At 38.0% G+C, this 20,815-nt stretch overlaps 1 protein-coding gene across 5 annotated transcripts in view; it reads right to left on the bottom strand.

Moving 5' to 3' along the window:
• The window catches only part of LOC124717362 (spectrin beta chain), a 496,390-nt gene that overhangs the window by 130,722 nt on the left and 344,853 nt on the right, over positions 1 to 20,815 (bottom strand). For all 5 annotated transcript variants that reach the window (XM_047244197.1, XM_047244195.1, XM_047244196.1 and 2 more), the window contains exons 4-8: positions 9,989 to 10,140; positions 7,442 to 7,615; positions 6,004 to 6,292; positions 2,289 to 2,589; positions 539 to 751 (exon numbers count right to left, since the gene is read on the bottom strand). In XM_047244197.1, the coding sequence (XP_047100153.1) occupies positions 539 to 751; positions 2,289 to 2,589; positions 6,004 to 6,292; positions 7,442 to 7,615; positions 9,989 to 10,140 (1,129 nt within the window). The remainder of the gene's footprint in view (positions 1 to 538; positions 752 to 2,288; positions 2,590 to 6,003; positions 6,293 to 7,441; positions 7,616 to 9,988; positions 10,141 to 20,815) is intronic.

Genomic DNA, 20,815 nt, shown 5'->3' with positions numbered 1-20,815 from the left:
TTCCTAATGTGCTGATGAGTTATGGAAGATCTTCTAAATCATCACAAATCAATACTGTATCACCAGCATTTGAAAAGATAATCAGGGCTGTTACTTTTCACCTTTTTCTATGACACTCAAGACAAATTTTCACCGTTTCCCATCCATAAGTTTTATTGAAATGAATATGCCACCGTTTTCACTATTTGGTTTCCCCAAGCGATCTTACACAAACAGAATTCTTGTCTTAATATTCACAATAAGTTGACCGCATTGTTTTGAATTATGTGGACTGTTATGAGGATTTGTTGAATGTATCTTGAGAACAGAAGAACATGGTATGCCTTTTTAATGTAAATAAATAAATAAATAAATACATAAAATACACAAAAATATAAAAATTCTAGCACTGTTTATTGAACAACTCTCATAGAAATGTGATGGTTGCTCTACCACTAAGTTGGTCAGTTAGAAGTGCACTAAAACCACCTCTACATGGCAGCAACTTTAATTCCACCATTGGCAGCAGGGAATAGTTTGGGATTTTCAGCGAGCTTACCTGGCTGCGAGCTGTTCCAGCTTCTCCTGACGGATGAGTTCCTCCCGGAGGGCGAGCTCTCGCTCGTGCTCCGCTTTCTCCAGCCTCTCCCATGCCTTGTTTATGTCGGAGATCATGCGCCCTTCTCGAGGTGTGTACGGCTTCTGATTGTTTGCTCGCATTCGTGACTGCAGTGTAAACAGCAGCACTTCGAGGTTTCCTTTTTCCACAAACCTATAAGACACAGTTTATGCTTGCAGAAATGCAGTGTTGTAATCAATTAACAGGTGAAAAGAAATTAAGGAAATAACACTAACACACACACACACACACACACACACACACACACACACACACACACACTTTTAACCATCTATAAATGTGAGAACACATCTATTAACTAGCTTTTCATCAGTTCTGAAATACTTCGCACTTTAAATCCAATGCTGCAAAACTACATTTAAGAGACAAATAGCAAATAACATGAAGTAGTATCATCCTAGAAGACTGTTCTTTGTCTCTTAACTGACTTCTATGCCTTTACTATAACAGATTTCATATACACAGACTCAACATAACAAAACATCACCCATCTCTCATAACTCTTTTTTTGTCAATGAAATGAATCACGCCCCAAATGAACACACTACTACTAACAAAACCATGAGTTCATTTGTGGAGCACACCTTCCTGTGTATATTTCTGCAGAATATTAAAGTTTCTCTTTCATTACTTAATCAACCTGTCTATCTTATGTAATTAACAAGAGGGGCTAAAATTAAGAAGCAGCTTAGGTGTTTACATTAGCCATCCTTTGATAATCCACTCATTTTAAAAAAAAAAAAAAAAAAAAAAAAAAAAAAAAAAAAAAAAAAAAAAAAAAAAAAAAAAAAAAAAAAAAAAACCTTTGTTAAAAATGATCTGAAAACCACGGCATGACCCCCCAAACCCCTCCTCTTTGAAAATATGAAGCTAAATGCAACACTAAATTTATATGTAGCATTCTACACACCATTTTTCACTGCCCAGAGCTGTTATTCTTTTGCCAATTAATTAATGTGGTTCACATCACATGTGTAAGAAGTACATTTTCCACTGCTGTAATCTCTCATCCATAAACTTTTATGGAAGTTTAATTAGTATGCCATTTCTACCCTACACAGGAAAGTGAATAGTCATGGGGTCCCCATACACTCTAAGCTCTTCAACTCTGCACAGCATCTACAACTAGGAAAACTCATCCAAACTGCTAAAAATTCTAAAAATAAAATAATATACATCATGACGAGATTTAATTCCCTGGACACAGGTATTACAGCATTCTTAACTTTTTTTACACAAACTGATCTCCAACTTTCCACTGAAAAGCCAGCTAGCTGTTGGAAACACTACAGTCTGTACAGAAGTTTTACCAATTACACAGGTCAGGCATTAAAGTGTCACAAAATTCTTAACATTGGAACTACTACTCTCCCCTCTTGCACAGTCAGAGGTAGTGTTGAATTGTATTATGTTTTGCATTTTAATACATTACAGATTTAATAAATGTCATTTTTTTTTTTTCACACGATTTGCTTCAGCTGAGTCCTATTTCCATTTTAATATGGAGGCTGAAATAGAAGAGCCTACCACTAAATTAAATTTTTTAAGGAAGTCAGTATTCAGGGAAAGTAGAAAAATGTATGCCAGGCACATCATTCCAGACACGGAAATTTTACTATGATGACTACACGACTAAGAAAACTGTACTCTAAATCAACTCCATACTTACTTAGGTGGTTTCTCCACAGTGCGGTAAGTATTGAACTGTGCCAGCTGCTGCTGCACTCCGGCCAAAGAGTTGGCAAAGTTACGATCTCCGAGAGACTCTATTGTCGCTTCGATCCAGCGCAGTAAATCTGATGTCAGTGACTCGTATTCCTGTGCGGACCTGTCGTTCTCCATGGCAATACCGACCACTTTGCCAATTCGCTTGCCCTGCACAGTTTCCTGCTTCAGCTTGCTGAAGTAGTGGTAATAAGTCACGACATATGTGATGATGGACTTCTCGTCGGGCTGCTCCACGAAGACATCTGCAAATAGAAAATGATCAAAACTTTTCATTTTGTGCAGCTATGAAACAGAAGAGGCAAAAATGCTGCAACCTAAACTGACAGCCCACCACCAGTATGCACTGTTTTGCCTTACTAGCTAGCATCCACAATTTACTGAAGAAATAAAATCACTTTAAAATGAAACAGTGACCAATTAACTAAAAATATTTATATTAGAAATAAACTGATGAAAAAATGTTTTGTACCAGACACTCAGCTTTCTCAAACTTGGAATTACAGCAAATTGCAATGTGCAGTCCACCTATGTAATGGAGGTAAAAGCAAGCCCGCTTTCTCAGTCAGAATAGTTCAGTTGGGCACACTGTGGCTACAACTGTGAACGGGACAATACTGTTCAGTGCCTTGATGTGTCCACGAGTGCTATTCCAAGCTCAGACTGGGCATACATTGCCCCTTCACAGCAAGGACGGCTGTTAGCAAGGGAAATTGCCCATCAAATTAGTGTACACCGCAGCTATGCCATTTGAACATTCGACCACTACTGTACCCATAAAACATTGACAATCTGTCACCTATACTTATGAACTGTGGGTAACTGAGAAGGTTGTCGAGGTCATGTGTGCCGTTGCTCCACGTTACTGAAAATATCTAAACAGTCATTCATCTCTTGTGAGCAGATTCAAATACACATTGGACAGTTTCTGGGCAGACTGATTTGCACTAATGGTTTGGTGAAAAAAAACCATGTTACATCAGGCACCGAACACCAATCTTGAGATTACACAACTGCTCTTCAAACTACTGATGAGGATTCTCTGAAGTGTAATGGTACATGGTCTCTTGAGTTCACATACCCTGACAAGCTGATCTGAGGCTCATTTGCAGAAATAAACTGTGGATCCTCAAGTCTAGATTCCACTTCACTCAAGAGACCACATGCAGAAGTTCGTCTGGATGTAGGTCTTTTTTGATAGTATTTTACCACAATAGTGTCTTATTTCCTGCTAGCTACAGCTTTTATTCGCTACAGAGCCAATTTCATGCCATTTCCCACTAGATTTTGCGCTGTAAACTTCACTGGCGGTTTTGCCGAAACACTGCATCTTGAACACCTGTGCAAACTGTTCTGCTGATGTTTTCCACTAACTGTGCTTCACATAAGATCCGACAATGAACATGTACCATTTTGTGTTGCATTCCACTGGTCACTAAACATTTCTGCACCATTCACTTATTCACTCAAATGTAAATGATACAGGGCACAGCAGGCAGGAGATGTGCACATGCAGACATCTGACAGCAACCGATCGATGCATCGAAATCACAGTTTCCAGCATTATTCGTGATGGACACTTCTTCCCTTGCTCATTAAGAAGGGTCAGGTCCGCATCAGTCTTAACATTCTCTGGGCCACTTTTATTTTACTCATCCACTATTATGAACAACAGCATAAAACCTTCAGCATAAGGGTGCTTGAAGAACATGGGAACACACAGGATGGACTTGGATCAACAGTGATGTGTCGTCTTCACTAATGAGAGAGCTTCACTTGTAGGAGAAGGGATACTGTGGTGAAATGGCTTCACCAGAGCTTAGCAGATTTTAGTGTGTGCTGTTTTCAAGCCTATAAGAATATTGTCTGTGGAAGGTAATGTTTGGGGGTTGACAAGACACAGTTCTAATCTGCCAGGACATTTAGACAACAACAGCACTTCACCACAAAACGAAAGATTCATTCTTTAACTTTTACATCCCAAACATAGAAAAAATTCTCTCAAGCTTCCAGCTGCATCAGGCGGTTTAAAATCCAAAAACTTTCAACTGTGTACTCCTCGGTCAATGTCAAATGGTAACATTCTTTTGGTAGCTGCTACTGCCCTTATGTTGCAGCACTGCCTTCTGTGATGTCACTGGTGCCCATTCTATCATCATATAAGGGTAATGGTTTTGCCGTGCACCAGCTTCAACTTTCCGATGGTTGGATCCAAGCCGTGTTTAGCTGCTGGCTGCCATCTTTATTAAGGGTGTTGCCATAAATTTTTATCTCAATCAATTCTTTTATTATGCTGTCCCAGAAACTATTTGTTCATGTAATAATGGATGTTTCATCAAACGCAATGTGATGGCCGTTTTCCAGAACATGTTCTGCTACAAGCAACTCTCAATGTTCTACACATTTCCCATAGTGCTCAGAGCCATTTTAACCGTTTGTTCTACACATTGCTGTTCACTGGTACACACAGTCTATCCAACATAAAATTTCCCCACACTCACATGGTATTTTATATACCCCTGTCATTCTGAGGCTGACACCATCTCCCACAAGCATCAAGAATTGTCAAATTTTTGTTGGATCCCTGTAGACTGAATTGATTGTATGCATCTTTAAGAGCCAGTTAATCTTTCCTGTTACTGAGCCACATAACGACAAAAACACAAGCTTCTTGTCCTCTTCAGGGTCCTTCTGCTTATGTGTTTTCAGAAAGTGGCCCAGTTCCTTCAGCAAGTTTTCAGCATCTGAGACAGTGTCCGTTCGATGCAGCAAGGTCTTCAGAACAGACGGACGGCAATAGCTGTCAGCTTGCAGACTGCAGATATCGGCACTTGTGAGTGGCTTCCCGGTAAACACTGTGGCTGAGACACCCATTTGCTTTACAGGTGATGAGGACATAACAGAATGGCAAGGCAACATCTGCCTCTAATTTCACTGTGAACTTTATGTTGTCATGGATATTGTTGATGGGGTCAAAGAATTCTCCCAGCTTTTCATGTACACAGTACATGACAATGAACATGTCATCAAAGTGATGATAACAGCAACTATGCTTTGCAGGAGCTGCGTCCAGCGCCATGACTCAAACAGGTTGGCTGTAACTGGAACTAATGGGCTCCTCTTGTGATGCCCTCCATCTGGTTAAAACATTTTCCACCATACAAGAAACTCAATGATATCACAATGTGCTTGGATAAATTCATCACAGGAATAGTGACACCAACAGCAAAGCAGACCATACTATCCTCTTCTACAAGGCGCGGGCATTTAATTCAAGTGATGTACTCTTTAATCATTTTTGATGTGGTGCACACGATGACCAATATGAGAAGTAAGTCATTTTGTGCACCACACTAAGAATACAACAGAGGGAATTTTATCAATACATATTGCCATAAAACCATGCACTTTTACACTGCCCAGCACACTTCCAACTACTGTATCTCAGTGAGTAGATTATCTCTGCTTACATAACAGATATTTTAAAATAATTAATCTTACACAGATGAGACTATTTTTTATATACACTATTCATTTCTTCAATTCCTATTACACACACAATTTGGTACTTTTTATTAATTAGTCACATTTTCCTAAGAGACTTTGTGAGATTCTCCACGGGGAAATACATAAACCAAATGCAAATTAATGTTTCTCACCCTCAGCATCCAACAACTTTGTTAGGCCAAGCTTCTCTTCAGCAACATTAAATGCGTTGTTGAGATTGTACATTGCATTGGACTTCGACAGTTTTTCAAACTGTATGAGGTCTGGACGATGTTTGTGGATAATCGCATTAAAAGCGAGACCGTCACGCCACGACGTTGTGAAATTCCTCACGTTGACATTGTGATAGCCGGCAGTCTTCATCTGACACCACAACAGGAGTGCATCCTTTGCCGACTTTGTTTCTTGGTTATCGGTCTCTTCGATTGTTATGTCTTGTATCTGCAACAAATACTTTCCTTCAGTCACTATGTCAACACAATACCATATTCAGGTAAAAAAAAAAAAGCCAAAGACTATTAATGCAATGCATACAAGCTGCATGACTGAATGGGTCTAGAAGATTTACCCATAAATGCAATTAAATATACTGAAATTAAAATCAGAAGTAACTTGTTATATGGTGAGGTTCACATATTGTTATCAGTCTACTGTTGATTTGTATTTACACTATGTAATGGCAAATAGAAACCACCAAGGTACTAATCACCCCCCACCCATTTTCACAAAGAAGTGTTTAAGAAAACTGATTCCACACACAATCATCTTCCTAATTTTATCATTAGCTGTTTTTTTAATACAAGGAACATTATTTATTACAACATACTGTACATCCGCTGTCTGTCGATTAGTCAGAAATTTCACCTTTTAGTTAGGTACATCTATACTACGACTTTCATCATCTAACCTAAAAGAGTAATTATTTTCTATTTGAAATGTGTTTTCCACTGCCCGACAGGATAAAATCTGGAGTAAAAACATAAATGCAGAATTAAGTGAGAAACTTAAAATAGAGAAAGCTGCACTTTGTATACAAAGAAATGATGGAACATGTTCTGCCTATGGCTGAAATCACCACTCCAATGCAAGCCTCAAATCATTAATCTGTGGGGAGAAGATCAGTTGGCAGACCGAGGACAAGATAGTGAATCTGGAGCATGCTTGTCTCGGCATAAACACGGAAAGCCAGAAGACGGAGGTCACTCAAGTATTATAGTTGGCCTCAACATGTTGGTTTATCACATGATGGTTGTTAATAGGCAGTACGTGTCACACATCTGAATAACAATGTCGCATTATACCTGAGGATGATCTGTTTTTAACCGAAGTGACATGCACACCATGATTTTCCAAAAATTAAAATGTATGTTTTAAAATCATCATCAAATGGCAAACGTGAAATAATAACAAGAGTAGTAGTAATTTCATTGGCCACATAATCACAAATTAATTCACACCATGTCATTTTGGCATGTCAAACTTCTCCTAGATTTCTAGAAGCTGTTAATCAGTCTCTTTAAACCAATTCCTTTTAAATTTAACAAGTGAAGAATTTTTTTTAATATGGTGTTTTGTTTTTGAAAGACAGACCTGGAATCTAAGGATGATGGTCCATATGAGGCCCAGGCTGAGCCTCGGATTTCCGTCGACGATGTCGTGTGAACCCATATTCTCCAGGTGGACCCTCTGGTCCCTCAGGAACTGGAGGGCTTTGTCCACATTCTCCAGGCAGTGGATGCGCATCTTCCCCTTGGTTGGACGAGGCTGGCAAAGGACACACAAAGATAAATACATAATTTTTCTGGTCAACACACACACACACACACACACACACACACACACACACACACACACACAAAAAAAGGACTGTGCCACAGAAAAAATGTTAAAGCATAACAACAAGTGCTGGCACGAAGATCAAGAGCAATACAGTAGAGAGGGCTGTGAGAACAACTTCAGCCAATAGCATGCTGACTAGGATGTCACCACAGCAGCAGCAACCTCTACACGAAGAGAATAAAAGCAACATGCCGCCTAGCCCCGGCCACACTATAAGAGCCGCAACAGAAGATGACCCATGACTTGGGAACAGTATCATTTACTTGCATGGACATTTTATACATTGAAGGACATTGATTTTTTTCATGTCACCAATTGCTTGCGACCACTCTTTGTAAAGAGGCCAAGTTAAGTACTGTCAATGCACTTTACTGTAATAAAAGCCATTAATGTGATTTGCTCGAATTGTTGTTTAGCGATCCGAGAAAGCAGCATCCTAAGCATTGTATATTACACGAGTGGGCAGGATACCACAAAAAAATTGTTGAAACATCAATCGGACTTGCAGAACACTGCTCAGAATAATCCACTGTTTGAAACTTAATATTATCTGCTGTTTATGATAGTTAACCATTATTTTACACCTGAGATTTTGTATGTATTTACTGAATCAAAATGAGGATTCAGCCGAGTCTTAAAAAAATTGCCAGGAGACAGAATGCCTGACAAATACTGTCTGGTTGGGAATTTCAGTGTTGCCAACAGGGACATTTAAAAGCTGAAAAACGTATTTCTAGCTTTCATTGTTGTTAGTTCCTTTCCCAGGAGGAAAGGATATGTTTGCGAAAACAGGGAAGCAGGGACAGGTCCCAGTTTAAAAAATACCCCACCTATTATTCTACTTTTAATTGTGCCTATTAGCAGTACAATAATTTCATCCCCTGAAAGCAAAATACTGAAGCCATTTCATGTGTTTACTTTCTGTTGTTTTCACAATGCAATCAATAAAATTTAATCCCTTTTAGGGCCTTGGAAATTTGACAACTTTATTTTCCAAGTCTTAACTTCTTTTGAGGCTGATGAACACCCTCAAGTGAAATGGTTTTCTCAATACAAGAAATTCAGAGATTTTTTTGCCCTTGCTTGCTGACAGTTGACAGAATTAAGGTGCAATCAGTGTGCAGTTTTTGGGGTATGGGCAAAAAAAGGTTTCAAGGTACCAGATATTAAGAGAGGGGAAAATGATCACGAAAGAAAAATTATTCAGTGGGGGATGTTACCAGTGATCCAAAACTCCCTGGCCATTTCAAACAGAGTGCCAGGCTGGATTAACTCAGAAACTGATTAGATCACATCTCAATAGCTCAGTCGGAAGAGCATTTGCCCACAATAGGCAAAGGTTCCAGGCTCTACTTCCAGTCCAGCACTCAGTTTTAACATTCAAAAAAATTTCAAATCAGCATGCCACTGTAAATCGAAATTTCATCCTGGTTAACCGATCTCCAACATAAATTTTCAGTGTACATACTAGTTCGTTTACACGGGCATACATGTAATATTTGGCGAGTTTCACTGGTCAGCTGAACTGCAGTCATACTGCCATACAAAAGAAAGTGAAAAGATAGTGGTGTTGGAAAGGGAAGCCATGAGCAAAACAGGTCCCTCAGTGAAGGGTGGAAACCTGCTCTTTTCTGCTCGATATATTTGTAAGCAATATAGATGATACTGTGTACATCAACCAAATAACAAGCAAAAATTTAAATATAAATTTCACTGACATGTGTAATCTTATCCAACTGTTTGGGGTTCAGAAATAAAACAGTTATTAGTTAACATGAAAAAGCAGTTGCTTTTAAACAATTGGAAATGAAAAGCTGAAGAAAATTTCATGTCTACAATTTTTTTGTGAAACACTGAAATGATCAATTACTTCCTTTCAGTATTACAGTATTATCAAACAACTCTCCAAAGTATGCTTTAGATATCTGCAATTTATTGAAATCTATCAGTAAGAAAAAGTTTTTCCATGAACTAATACTAACTACACAGATATAGCAAAAGGGAAAAAAATATATATTTTTTAATATTCTTGGCAAATACAACTACATGAAGTTGATGCTACATCGCTTAAGTGAATGACAGAGCTCTATTATAGGTACTACTTGCATAGATAATTAACACTATACTCAAGAGAAACTCAGTTTCTGCAAACTGCACTGAAACAATCAGAAATAAATTTCTTTATATAGAATATATACAATCTTTTGATAGGGGCTTAACAGAATACTGTCTGCAGTACACAAACATCCAAAATCGATCACACACTTTGAGATAATTAGAATTAGTGCACAAACTTACAAGGCGCTCGCCTGACAAAACTTCCAGAAGTTTCAGGAGCATTTTGCCATCTCTCAAGTCCACATACAAGTCGCTGATACGACACGATACCCGTACTAGATGCGAATTCACCCATTTTTGGAAGGTCTTTTTTTGTACACTCTCTCGCTCGTCTGGAATACAGAAATCACATTTATTCACATGGCAAGGAAGCATTACAACAGTTGCAGTTATTATCACTTTTGAACAAAACTATTATCATAGCATTAGCTTTGCCAAAGTCAAACAGTTTACATATCTAGGGTCAATATATGATGCAGTAACATACAACACAATTTTCTGTTGGTGTTTGGCAGAATGTGACAACAATTTTAAACAAGAAACACTTCCCCAATGATCTGCAAAATATTAGGTCTCAAACCAGCTTACAACTTCTTAATTCACTGTCACATGACAACTGAAAGTCGAAACCGCAGATAAAATGACCTGGGAATTGCACAGATATCACACTGATACAAGACACAAATGTAGTCAGATAAGTTGAAACAAAATAAGGTACTGAAATCAGACAAATTAAGTTATATCAACTATAACTATGGCAAATCTTTCCAACTGGTTTGTTTAATGATGGCTCTTGTTATATGTGGATTAATGAAAGGTACCATATGTAAACATTTGCAGCATTAAAGGTACACTTCCGGAGCCTGTTGCACTGTGAAGTACTTGACAGTAAGGCTACGAAACTGCAGAAAAACAAAACAGATGGAAGAAAGACTGGGAAAACCAAACTGGAAACTTACATTTGTTGGAAGGACTATCAGAAAATGTGGCGAAACAGCAAACAGGTCTACAAGATCTTGTATGCTCTGGAGTTCGAGGTCCTGATAAAAACATTGGAGGAAAATAGACTTCTGCTTCTAGGAAAGGTACAGCCCACACAAAAGTTTAAGACAGGTGCTCAACGCATTTTTTTGTTCAAGGTAGACCACCTAGCAGTTCTACTGGCACCATCCAACAATAGGTGTGGCAAATCACAAGTGAGGTTAAAGGGTATGCAGAGGCATTTACACACTTCATTGTTTTCCTCATTACATATAGTCAGAATACAGCTGGAAGTGGCTAGTGTCTGTGTCTTCTTCTTCTTCTTCTTCTTCTTCTTCTTCCACCTCCTCCTCCTCCTCCTCCTCCTCCTGTATGAATACTCGTTTGAAGCAGATTTCCACATTAACCTAGCTTGTGAAATCCTCTTCATCTTTGAATAATAACTGCAAAACCGATTTGAATGTGCTTACTATACTCATCCCTTTGTCTCCCTCTAAAAATTTTACCCATCACACTTCCCACCAATACCAAATTAATAATTTCATCATGCCTCAAAATGTGTCCCTTCTTTTAGTTCGGTTGCTATGTTCAACATTTCTCTTATAAGAAACAATGTCTCTCCCCTCCCCCACCCCTTCCCACTGACAGTTTGCACTTTGTATCCTCAATGATCCTTCAGCCATCATCAGTTAATCCGTTGCCTAAAGAGATAAACACATCTACTACTTTTGGTGTGTCTTACACTAATCGAATTCAATCAGCATCTCATCATCTAATTTGACTGCATTCCATCATCCTCACTTTACTTTGTTGATGTTCCTGTAAATTCATTTCAAGATATTATCCATTCCATTCAACTGCTAACTGTTGCTGGAAGTTCTCTGTTGCCTTTCACAGAATTACATTGTCCATCAGAAAACTTTTAAGTTATTTCCTCTCCCTGCTGGACTTTAACTCCTCCTCCAACTTTCTCCTTGGCTTCCTTTACTGCTAGCTGGATATACAGATCATATGAGAGATCTTGCAACCATGTCTCACTCCTTTTTTGATTACTGCTCCCCATTCATGTCCTTTGACTCTCGTAACCACAGTCTACTTTCTATAAAAGTTGCCAATAACTTTCATCTCACTGTCAGTATTTTATCCCTACTACCTCAATCAGGAGACTACTTGCATACAACTGTTACTGGTACCATAAAACATTTTTACTTCATTTTATATATTTATTTTTTCCTCCTAGATTCATAGGCAGTACGAGTGCGTAACTGAGGCAAGTTAGTTTATCTTACAGTGTCATAATACGGAGAAAATCTTACTATTAGATTTGTGCATAAGTTCACAGAGTTTTTGTTTTGCATGTTGGTATTCTGGTTGCTACAGGTTTGTAGAAGAATTGTGTCTTTTTTTAAATTTGTAGTTCACTGTTGGCTATTTGAGTTTACATACTGAGTGTGTGTGTGTGTGTGTGTGTGTGTGTGTGTGTGTGTGTGAGAGAGAGAGAGAGAGAGAGAGAGAGGGAGGGGGAGAGAGAGAGAGAGAGAGAGAGAGAGAGAGGGAGGGGGAGAGAGAGAGAGGGGGGGGGGAGAGAGGGGGGGAGAGAGAGAGAGAGAGAGGGAGAGAGGGGGGGAGAGAGGGGGGGGAGAGAGGGGGGGGAGAGAGAGAGAGAGAGAGAGAGAGAGAGGGAGAGAGAGAGAGAGGGAGAGAGAGAGAGAGGGAGAGAGAGAGAGAGGGAGAGAGAGAGAGAGGGAGAGAGAGAGAGAGGGAGAGAGAGAGAGAGAGAGAGAGAGAGAGAGAGAGAGAGGGAGAGAGAGAGAGAGGGAGAGAGAGAGAGAGGGAGAGAGAGAGAGAGGGAGAGAGAGAGAGAGGGAGAGAGAGAGAGGGAGAGAGAGAGAGAGAGAGAGAGAGAGGGAGAGAGACTAAGGATGCTAGAAAATGTAGTGGCAAGTGGAGAAATCTGAACATTCCTGACATATTATTCTGTTTGTGTTCAGTAAAGGGATGACAGCAGTGGCGGCAGCTCGTAACATTTGCACTGTGTTTGGGGGCAATGCCTATGGTCAGAACAAGACAAGAAAATGGTTCTCTCATTTTGAGGAGGAGCATTTTGACATTAGTGGCTCTGCAGGTTGAGAAAGGTGTTCAGGATTTGACGAAGATAGTTTAAATGCATTAATCCACAAAAATCAGCACATGCCGTACGTGCACCTCTGCTTGCTCATCGTCACTTGACTTGTGAACAACACTGACCGTTCCTATCCTGTATTGCTGCTGGTGGCAAGAAATGGTGTCTTTATGCTAACATAAGAAAAGGAAGGGAACAGTTGAGCCAAACAAAGCAGTAACTACTCCTACAAAAACCTGTGCGCATCCACAAAAGATACTGCCACGCGTCTGACTGAACAGCAACAGTGCAGTGTACTACGAACTGCTTCCCCGAGGTGCAACCATCAGTGCTAACATTTATTGTCAACAACTGAGACATCTAGCAGAGATAATCTTACAGCAACATCCAAGAAGACTTAGTGAAGTTATGCTACACAACACCACCTGCCTGCATTGTGGTAGACTGACAAAAACATCATATTCACCTGATTTTGCATACTCAGATTTTCATCTTTTCTGCTCTCTACTGAATAACCTTCGAGGAATTTCCTCCCCAAAGGAAATGCAGCGCAAAAACAGCTCCAAAAATCTTCCACATGAAAACTACGCGATTTCTACAGTCGTGAAATCAAAAAGTTACGCCAGCTTTGGCAGGATGATATATCATGCGTATCTGTTGTCTTTACTAAGCTTATGGGAAAATGCCACAAACTCGTGCACCAGTCTAATATGATCCAACAATCAGTGCCAGGATGATAATGTGTTTACATGGACACAAGCTATGCTGCTCTGGTCACAGACAGACCAATTGGGACTGACCGACCGCAATGTCATCCTGAACTATTGGTGTTGTTTGGATGCAGTAGGGAGAGGTGTGAGGTCAGCAGGCTGCTTTCCTGGCCATTGTGGGCTTCCCAGACCTAGGAGTCTATTACTTGTCACTCAAGTAGTTTCTCAGCTGGCATGACAAGGCCAAGGACAAACCCTTGGTAGAACTGGGAACTGAACACAGTTGCTCCACATGGCAGTCATCTACACTGAACCGCCAGCTACAGAGGTGGACTATGTGGATACATACTATTGATATAACAGGACTACATCAAAGACAAGTTTATCTATTGCACTAATATGTCTTAAATGGCGTAAAACTGATTTTTCTTAATTTCCTCAATTTGCTGAAACAGAATGGTACCTCTTCACAAATTTTTATCTCACGAATATGTCACTCGAAATTATGTCCAAGAACATTTACTATGAATTTAACAACGGAGGTTCACAGACCCTGCATACACATAAAACTTCCATGAACTTACACTTTGTGTTCTTTGGCCTACATATTTAAGCATCACTTCAATACTGTACCAAAAAATTTAATGGCATCTGCCATGTGTTTCTGTCAGGTTGTTCGATTGCATCGGGGGACCAATCACACTTATGATCAAATGTGATATATTAGTACACAACATCTCAAAATAAGGCTGGGCAGACATTTGGTAGAGCATGTAATTCTCTGAAGTATATCCACCAAACTGAATGTAAGTCCTCATTATCAAGTTAAATATATGGTACAATGAGCATTCACAACACCTCCAGAAATAAAATTATTCACGAGGTCTTATGAAATTTTAGTGTTTTAAGAACCTATTTTGATTTTGCGATAAAATAGAAGCTGCTGTTGCATTAACATGGATCACTTTGTAATTGTCTGATTAACTCTTACTGTGAAATTTTGTTTCAGCAGTAACAATATTTAACTTGTGCTAAAAGACAGAAAAGGAAATGCCAGCAAAATCTATGAGGCTCATTTATGACACTGATTGAATAATGACATGGTGGTAAAAAAAAAAAAAAAAAAAAAAAAAAAAAAAAAAAAAAAAAAAAAAAAAAAAAGTTTAATAAAATATTTGGACATTAGATGATATTCTGTTCAGTAAAACAAATACTATAAAACAAAAGCCAGTCATTCAACATACTTGTGAAATTCCCAGTCAGAGAAATGAAATGAATCCCATTATGGCAACCCAAAAAAAAGTTAACTGCAGACCAGTCGAAATTATTTTATAGTTCCCAAAGTTAAATTTTGTAGAATGGCGCAAACTAATTCCCAAATGAATCTTCTTCAAGTAGGGCATGCAGTTCTGAAAATATGATTTATCTCCTTGCTCACTTAAGTCAACACCAAATATTCACAGTCCTACAATTTTTGGATGGAAGAGGTTTCTCATGCATAAAGGACTTATTTAATTTTGTAATACTTCTCCACTGAGCTCAATTGTACATGACATATAAGCCATCATTAAATATACAAGAGTGTGTTCGCCAAAGATTAACGGTTAACATACGTGTAAGGAGTAATCTGCTGATGGAAGCTATTTGGACTGGGTCAACAGCTGTATGTTTTTAAGAGGAAGAAGAACTACTCAACAAGCACAATTTTTCTCTGAACTTCATTCGCAGAATATTCTTTTGAATTTGTATTTCTGCTATCAATGCTGAATAGTGAAACAAAGTTATATAACAGATCTGAGTCATGGTATGTGTAATACACACATCTAATTATGCTCATCAGCACTGCACCTATGTTCACAGCTTTTTGCTGTAATGACATGCTACAGATTATGCTCCTTTCAGGCACCTCCCAGTTATGTGGAACAAGCATTTTTATGATCACCCCCATTTTGGTTTTCGTTTATTGTCGACACACTTTAAGAATTTGAATGTTTTAACTGTGACGGGTTTTGAGAGGTGTAATACAAAATTCTTGTTTGTTTTCTGAGGTAAGGTAAATATTTTTCAAAATGAAAATATTCTATTCGTATATGATTTTTATTTTTTCTTATTAACATAACTTTTGTTTTTAGTTGTACATCACTGATAATGGAAACCTAAATTTCCGAAACCTGTCTGTGAATAAAGTTAAAAGAAAAATTGCAGCGGCTCAGTGCATCTTCTTTCTCTAGAAAATGCACAATTATGAGAGATAAGTTGACTAACTGAAGTTGCTACACACAGCAAGTTCCGTGTTTCTAAGGGAACGGGCCGTACCACAGCACAGAAGCAAAGTGGCACTTTAAGCCCTATTCACTGTGGTTAATTGCCTCTCTTGCATTCAGCTCTTTGGTGTCCTCTTAAGCCACAAGCTTTAAGACGAACCATTGTTCACAGCATAAACCCAAGCTGCTGCAGATTCCTTTCAGTCAAGCACACCGATTCAAGACAATATAAAATCATTTTGGTAGTAAGCAGTACAGTAGCAAACTGACAGTACAGGCTCTCACAGAGGTAAATGGCACACACAATTTTTGCTATATCCTGAAAACACCCACCCCCGCTTAAAAAAAAAAAAAAAAAAAAAAGGAATGAATAAGCGAAAAATTGACAAACCTCTGAGCTCCTGGTATATTTTGTCATAATATAATTCCAGAGAATCTGGTCCAGAATCCATTCGTCAAAAAAATGGGTTGCAGTTGAGCCGTTAAACTAATGATCTAGCACATTTTGGTTTTTGCTGCACCACAGGTTAAATTGTAAATTACTGCTGTCAGAGAGACTAAAGTTACTACAAAATGTAACAGCACTTCAACAAACGTAGCAGACAGATTCAGCTTTTCAGCCATTCACAGAACAATTTTATCAAAACTGCTGAAGTTAGCACACTTCCACAAGCACAGGCACAAAAATCTTTGCTTCTGCTGTACGTTTAAAAACCACAAATTTGAAAACAGAACGCATTACATGAAGGGTGGGCGAGGGCAGGAGCTACTCAGAACATAGTAGCCTTTGCTAGCCTTCAACTCCAATGGTCTCATTATTGCCTCTTCCACACAAAAAGTTACAGTTATTAACAATATTTGGCTGTCATTCAAAATGATGGAACAACACAAAAGAATACTTTAAACAATCACTGTAGTCAAATACACGTGTGCCCAGGAATCTGCATTCTCAGATGAACAGATGAACTTGTAAACACAAAATTGCAGCACATCACGTTAGAAAGCTTTTGGCCATCAAGACGAGGACAGAGCATGCTGTACATAGATGTCTAAACTCTACTTCACACTAGTATATATAACTGTAAACTTAAACAACTGCCAAACATCTCTTCTTAATGAACCTGCTCCAGCGTGCGTTCACTCGAGAATGTGCTGCCTGTGCCAGTACAGTGATAATAGAGGGTGATAATGTGGCAAACTTACTTCCTCTTTCCTGTGTGGGTAAAGGCTCCAGCAAGCCTGAGGAAGTTTGTGGCTGTATGCAGAAGATACTGCAAAGTATCAGACAGACAGACAGACACAGACAGAAAATGTATCAAAAAAAATCATGTGCAGTGTTTGATGGTGCACTAACACAGAGCACTAAGTCATCTTTTTACGCTATTCTCAACTAGCAGAACTCGTGTTGCTGCAAATTTTCATGACTGACAACGTTCACAACGAAACTGCATGGGAACAAAAGCTTTCAAAAATGCATAAATCATGAGATTTATTTACTTTATTCCAACTTTTTTTATTTTGCAAGTATCTCTCCCGTGTGGAACAAAATTACCTGGGTCTAGAAAGAAACAATGCTGAAAAAACAATTATCAATATATGATGTGAGAAAAACCAATACAATGGTCTCCTTTGCATCATGCTCAAGTAAATTACATTTTTAAACAGATTGCCTCTCTCTTTTCTAGTAATTAAACCTCACTCTATTCGAACTGGAATGGTAAAAAGGTAGCAACTGTTAGACAATATCACAATTTTTTTAATAGGGGGAAAATTGGCACATACTTGCAACGTGAAGAAAGTAGAGTTGACATAAATATTAAACAAACCAAGCAATGGTAAGGCAAGAAAACACTACCGACCTCTAAGTTGGAGGAAGACTCTATCGTAGTAATGTTCTAGAGTATCAAAGCAGAAGTCCATTGTTCCTGCACTGTCCATTATCGCATTACACTTAGAAACATATTTTACTGGACTTTTTCTGTTTCAGTAATAAAAGTGGTACTGAATAAGCGTATCAAGGCACTTTAATCTTTTACTTCCCAACACACTTTTTACATTCTAAAGTATATCACTTTAGCCATAATCTTTAGATGCCAGTTATTACTGTGGATATTTTTTATCCACTTGAAAGATATTAAACAGTAATTTTCTGGCTTCTTTTATTATTCTGGTAACTGTTTAGCAAATATCAGTGTCCGACATATCCAGTTGCAGACCACTATACACGAAGAAAAGCTTCAGCTTTCTAAGACTGCAGCCTTCACACCGAGAAATCTTCTAAGGATAATAAATCACGTAGCCACTCTCTCTCACAGAAGTTTTCTACAACACCATAAACTGTTTGTCGGCTTTTGTCCAAATGAATTCTTCACATAAATCACCGAGTTTCAGGGCCATAAAATGTCCGCCAGAGTACTGTAGGAAAACCAGGCGTAATCTAAACCCCGACACACTGCTATAAAAAAGTTTCTTTGAGTATTCTGACAACTACACTGATGTTTGTCAGTCAAATCACACAGGCACTCTAAACGAGTGACCACATGCTTTTATGTGATTCTCCTGCAACAAATGGTGGGAGACTGCCGGAAATACCTTTACCGAATTCCAGTTGAAATATGCAACAACCTGAATGACTACGTAAGTCAAGGAAGTGTAATACGGACACGTGTTATATTATATGGAAGAACCGCAAGCACTATGAACCGTAACACTGAGGTGTTCAATCTATGGTTTGAACAATTTTATGCCTATGTTAAAGGCAGCTGGTAATAAATTAATTCACAAAAGAAAAAGAAATTTCTGAATACATTTGTACTCCAAAGATGTGTAGCTAGCAATTTCCATATGATGCATAAAATAAAACGAGATTTATATTTTAGCTTCGTCCAAATTCCTCCATTCAATAATTTTAGGGCATAATCGTGTGTCACAAATTCTCTTTTTATTTACTTACAGTATTATTCACTGTAGGTGAAATTACCCATAGCTGTTAATTTCTTGAATGATGTCAAATTTTATAGGTTTTCATGACAATATTTCTCATATTCATGAGTCGAATCTAAATACGCCTATAAAATATTATTATTATTATTATTATTATTATTATTATTATTATTATTATTATTATTATTTCTTTCTTGTCTCAGAAGTTATGTCTGGTTAAAAATGGAAGGTGACGCGGACCTTGATCAAGCGTGACTTCCTTTTAACTGTACGGTATATGTTACATTGCATTTAGGAACTTTCGGGTAATTGAACAAGTGTCAATAATTACAGATTTCTGTAGTTGTATATATAAGTTTGGATGTAGATGTATTGCATTGATGTACTGGTGGATATTGTGTGGTATGACTCCTGTAGTTGATAGTATAATTGGTATAATGTCAACTTTATCCTGATGCCACATGTCCTTGACCTCCTCAGCCAGTTGGATGTATTTTTCAATTTTTTCTCCTGTTTTCTTTTGTATATTTGTTGTATTGGGTATCGATATTTCGATTAGTTGTGTTAATTTCTTATTTTTATTGGTGAGTATGATGTCAGGTTTGTTATGTGGTGGCGTTTTATCTGTTGTAATGGTTCTGTTCCAGTATAATTTGTATTCATCGTTCTCCAGTACATTTTGTGGTGCATACTTGTATGTGGGAACATGTTGTTTTATAAGTTTATGTTGTAAGGCAAGCTGTTGATGTATTATTTTTGCGACATTGTCATGTCTTCTAGGGTATTCTGTATTTGCTAGTATTGTACATCCGCTTGTGATGTGATCTACTGTTTCTATTTGTTGTTTACAAAGTCTGCATTTATCCGTTGTGGTATTGGGATCTTTAACAATATGCTTGCTGTAATACCTGGTGTTTATTGTTTGATCCTGTATTGCAATCATGAATCGTTCCGTCTCACTGTATATATTGCCTTTTCTTAGCCATGTGTTGGATGCATCTTGATCGATGTGTGGCTGTGTTAGATGATACGGGTGCTTGCCATGTAGTGTTTTCTTTTTCCAATTTACTTTCTTCGTATCTGTTGATGTTATGTGATCTAAAAGGTTGTAGAAGTGGTTATGAAATTGCAGTGGTGTAGCCGATGTATTTATATGAATGATTGCTTTGTGTATTTTGCTAGTTTCTGCTCGTTCTAGAAAGAATTTTCTTAAATTGTCTACCTGTCCATAATGTAGGTTTTTTATGTCGATAAATCTCCTTCCTCCTTCCTTTCTGCTTAATGTGAATCTTTCAGTTGCTGAATGTATGTGATTTATTCTGTATTTGTGGCATTGTGATCGTGTAAGTGTATTGAGTGCTTCTAGGTCTGTGATACTCCATTTCACTACTCCAAAAGGTAGGTCAATATTGGTATAGCATAAGTATTTATAGCTTTTGTCTTGTTTCTTGCTGTCAATTCTGTTTTCAGTATTTTTGTTAGTCTTTGTCTATATTTTTCTTGTAGTTCTTCTTTAATATTTGTATTATCTATTCCTATTTTTTGTCTGTATCCTAGATATTTATAGGCATCTGTTTTTTCCATCGCTTCTATGCAGTCGCTGTGGTTATCCAATACGTAATCTTCTTGTTTAGTGTGTTTTCCCTTGACTATGCTATTTTTCTTACATTTGTCTGTTCCAAAAGCCATATTTATATCATTGCTGAATACTTCTGTTATCTTTAGTAATTGGTTGAGTTGTTGATTTGTTGCTGCCAGTAGTTTTAGATCATCCACGTATAGCAAATGTGTGATTTTGTGTTGGTATGTTCCAGTAATATTGTATCCATAATTTGTATTATTTAGCATGTTGGATAGTGGGTTCAGAGCAAGGCAGAACCAGAAAGGACTTAATGAGTCTCCTTGGTATATTCCACGCTTAATCTGTATTGGCTGTGATGTGATATTATTTGAGTTTGTTTGGATATTAAGTGTAGTTTTCCAATTT

The sequence above is a fragment of the Schistocerca piceifrons genome, chromosome 9 (genome assembly GCF_021461385.2).
Source record: "Schistocerca piceifrons isolate TAMUIC-IGC-003096 chromosome 9, iqSchPice1.1, whole genome shotgun sequence".
Taxonomy (NCBI): domain Eukaryota; kingdom Metazoa; phylum Arthropoda; class Insecta; order Orthoptera; family Acrididae; genus Schistocerca; species Schistocerca piceifrons.
Note: the sequence above shows the minus strand (reverse complement) of the source record. Positions and strands in the feature narration are given on the sequence as shown.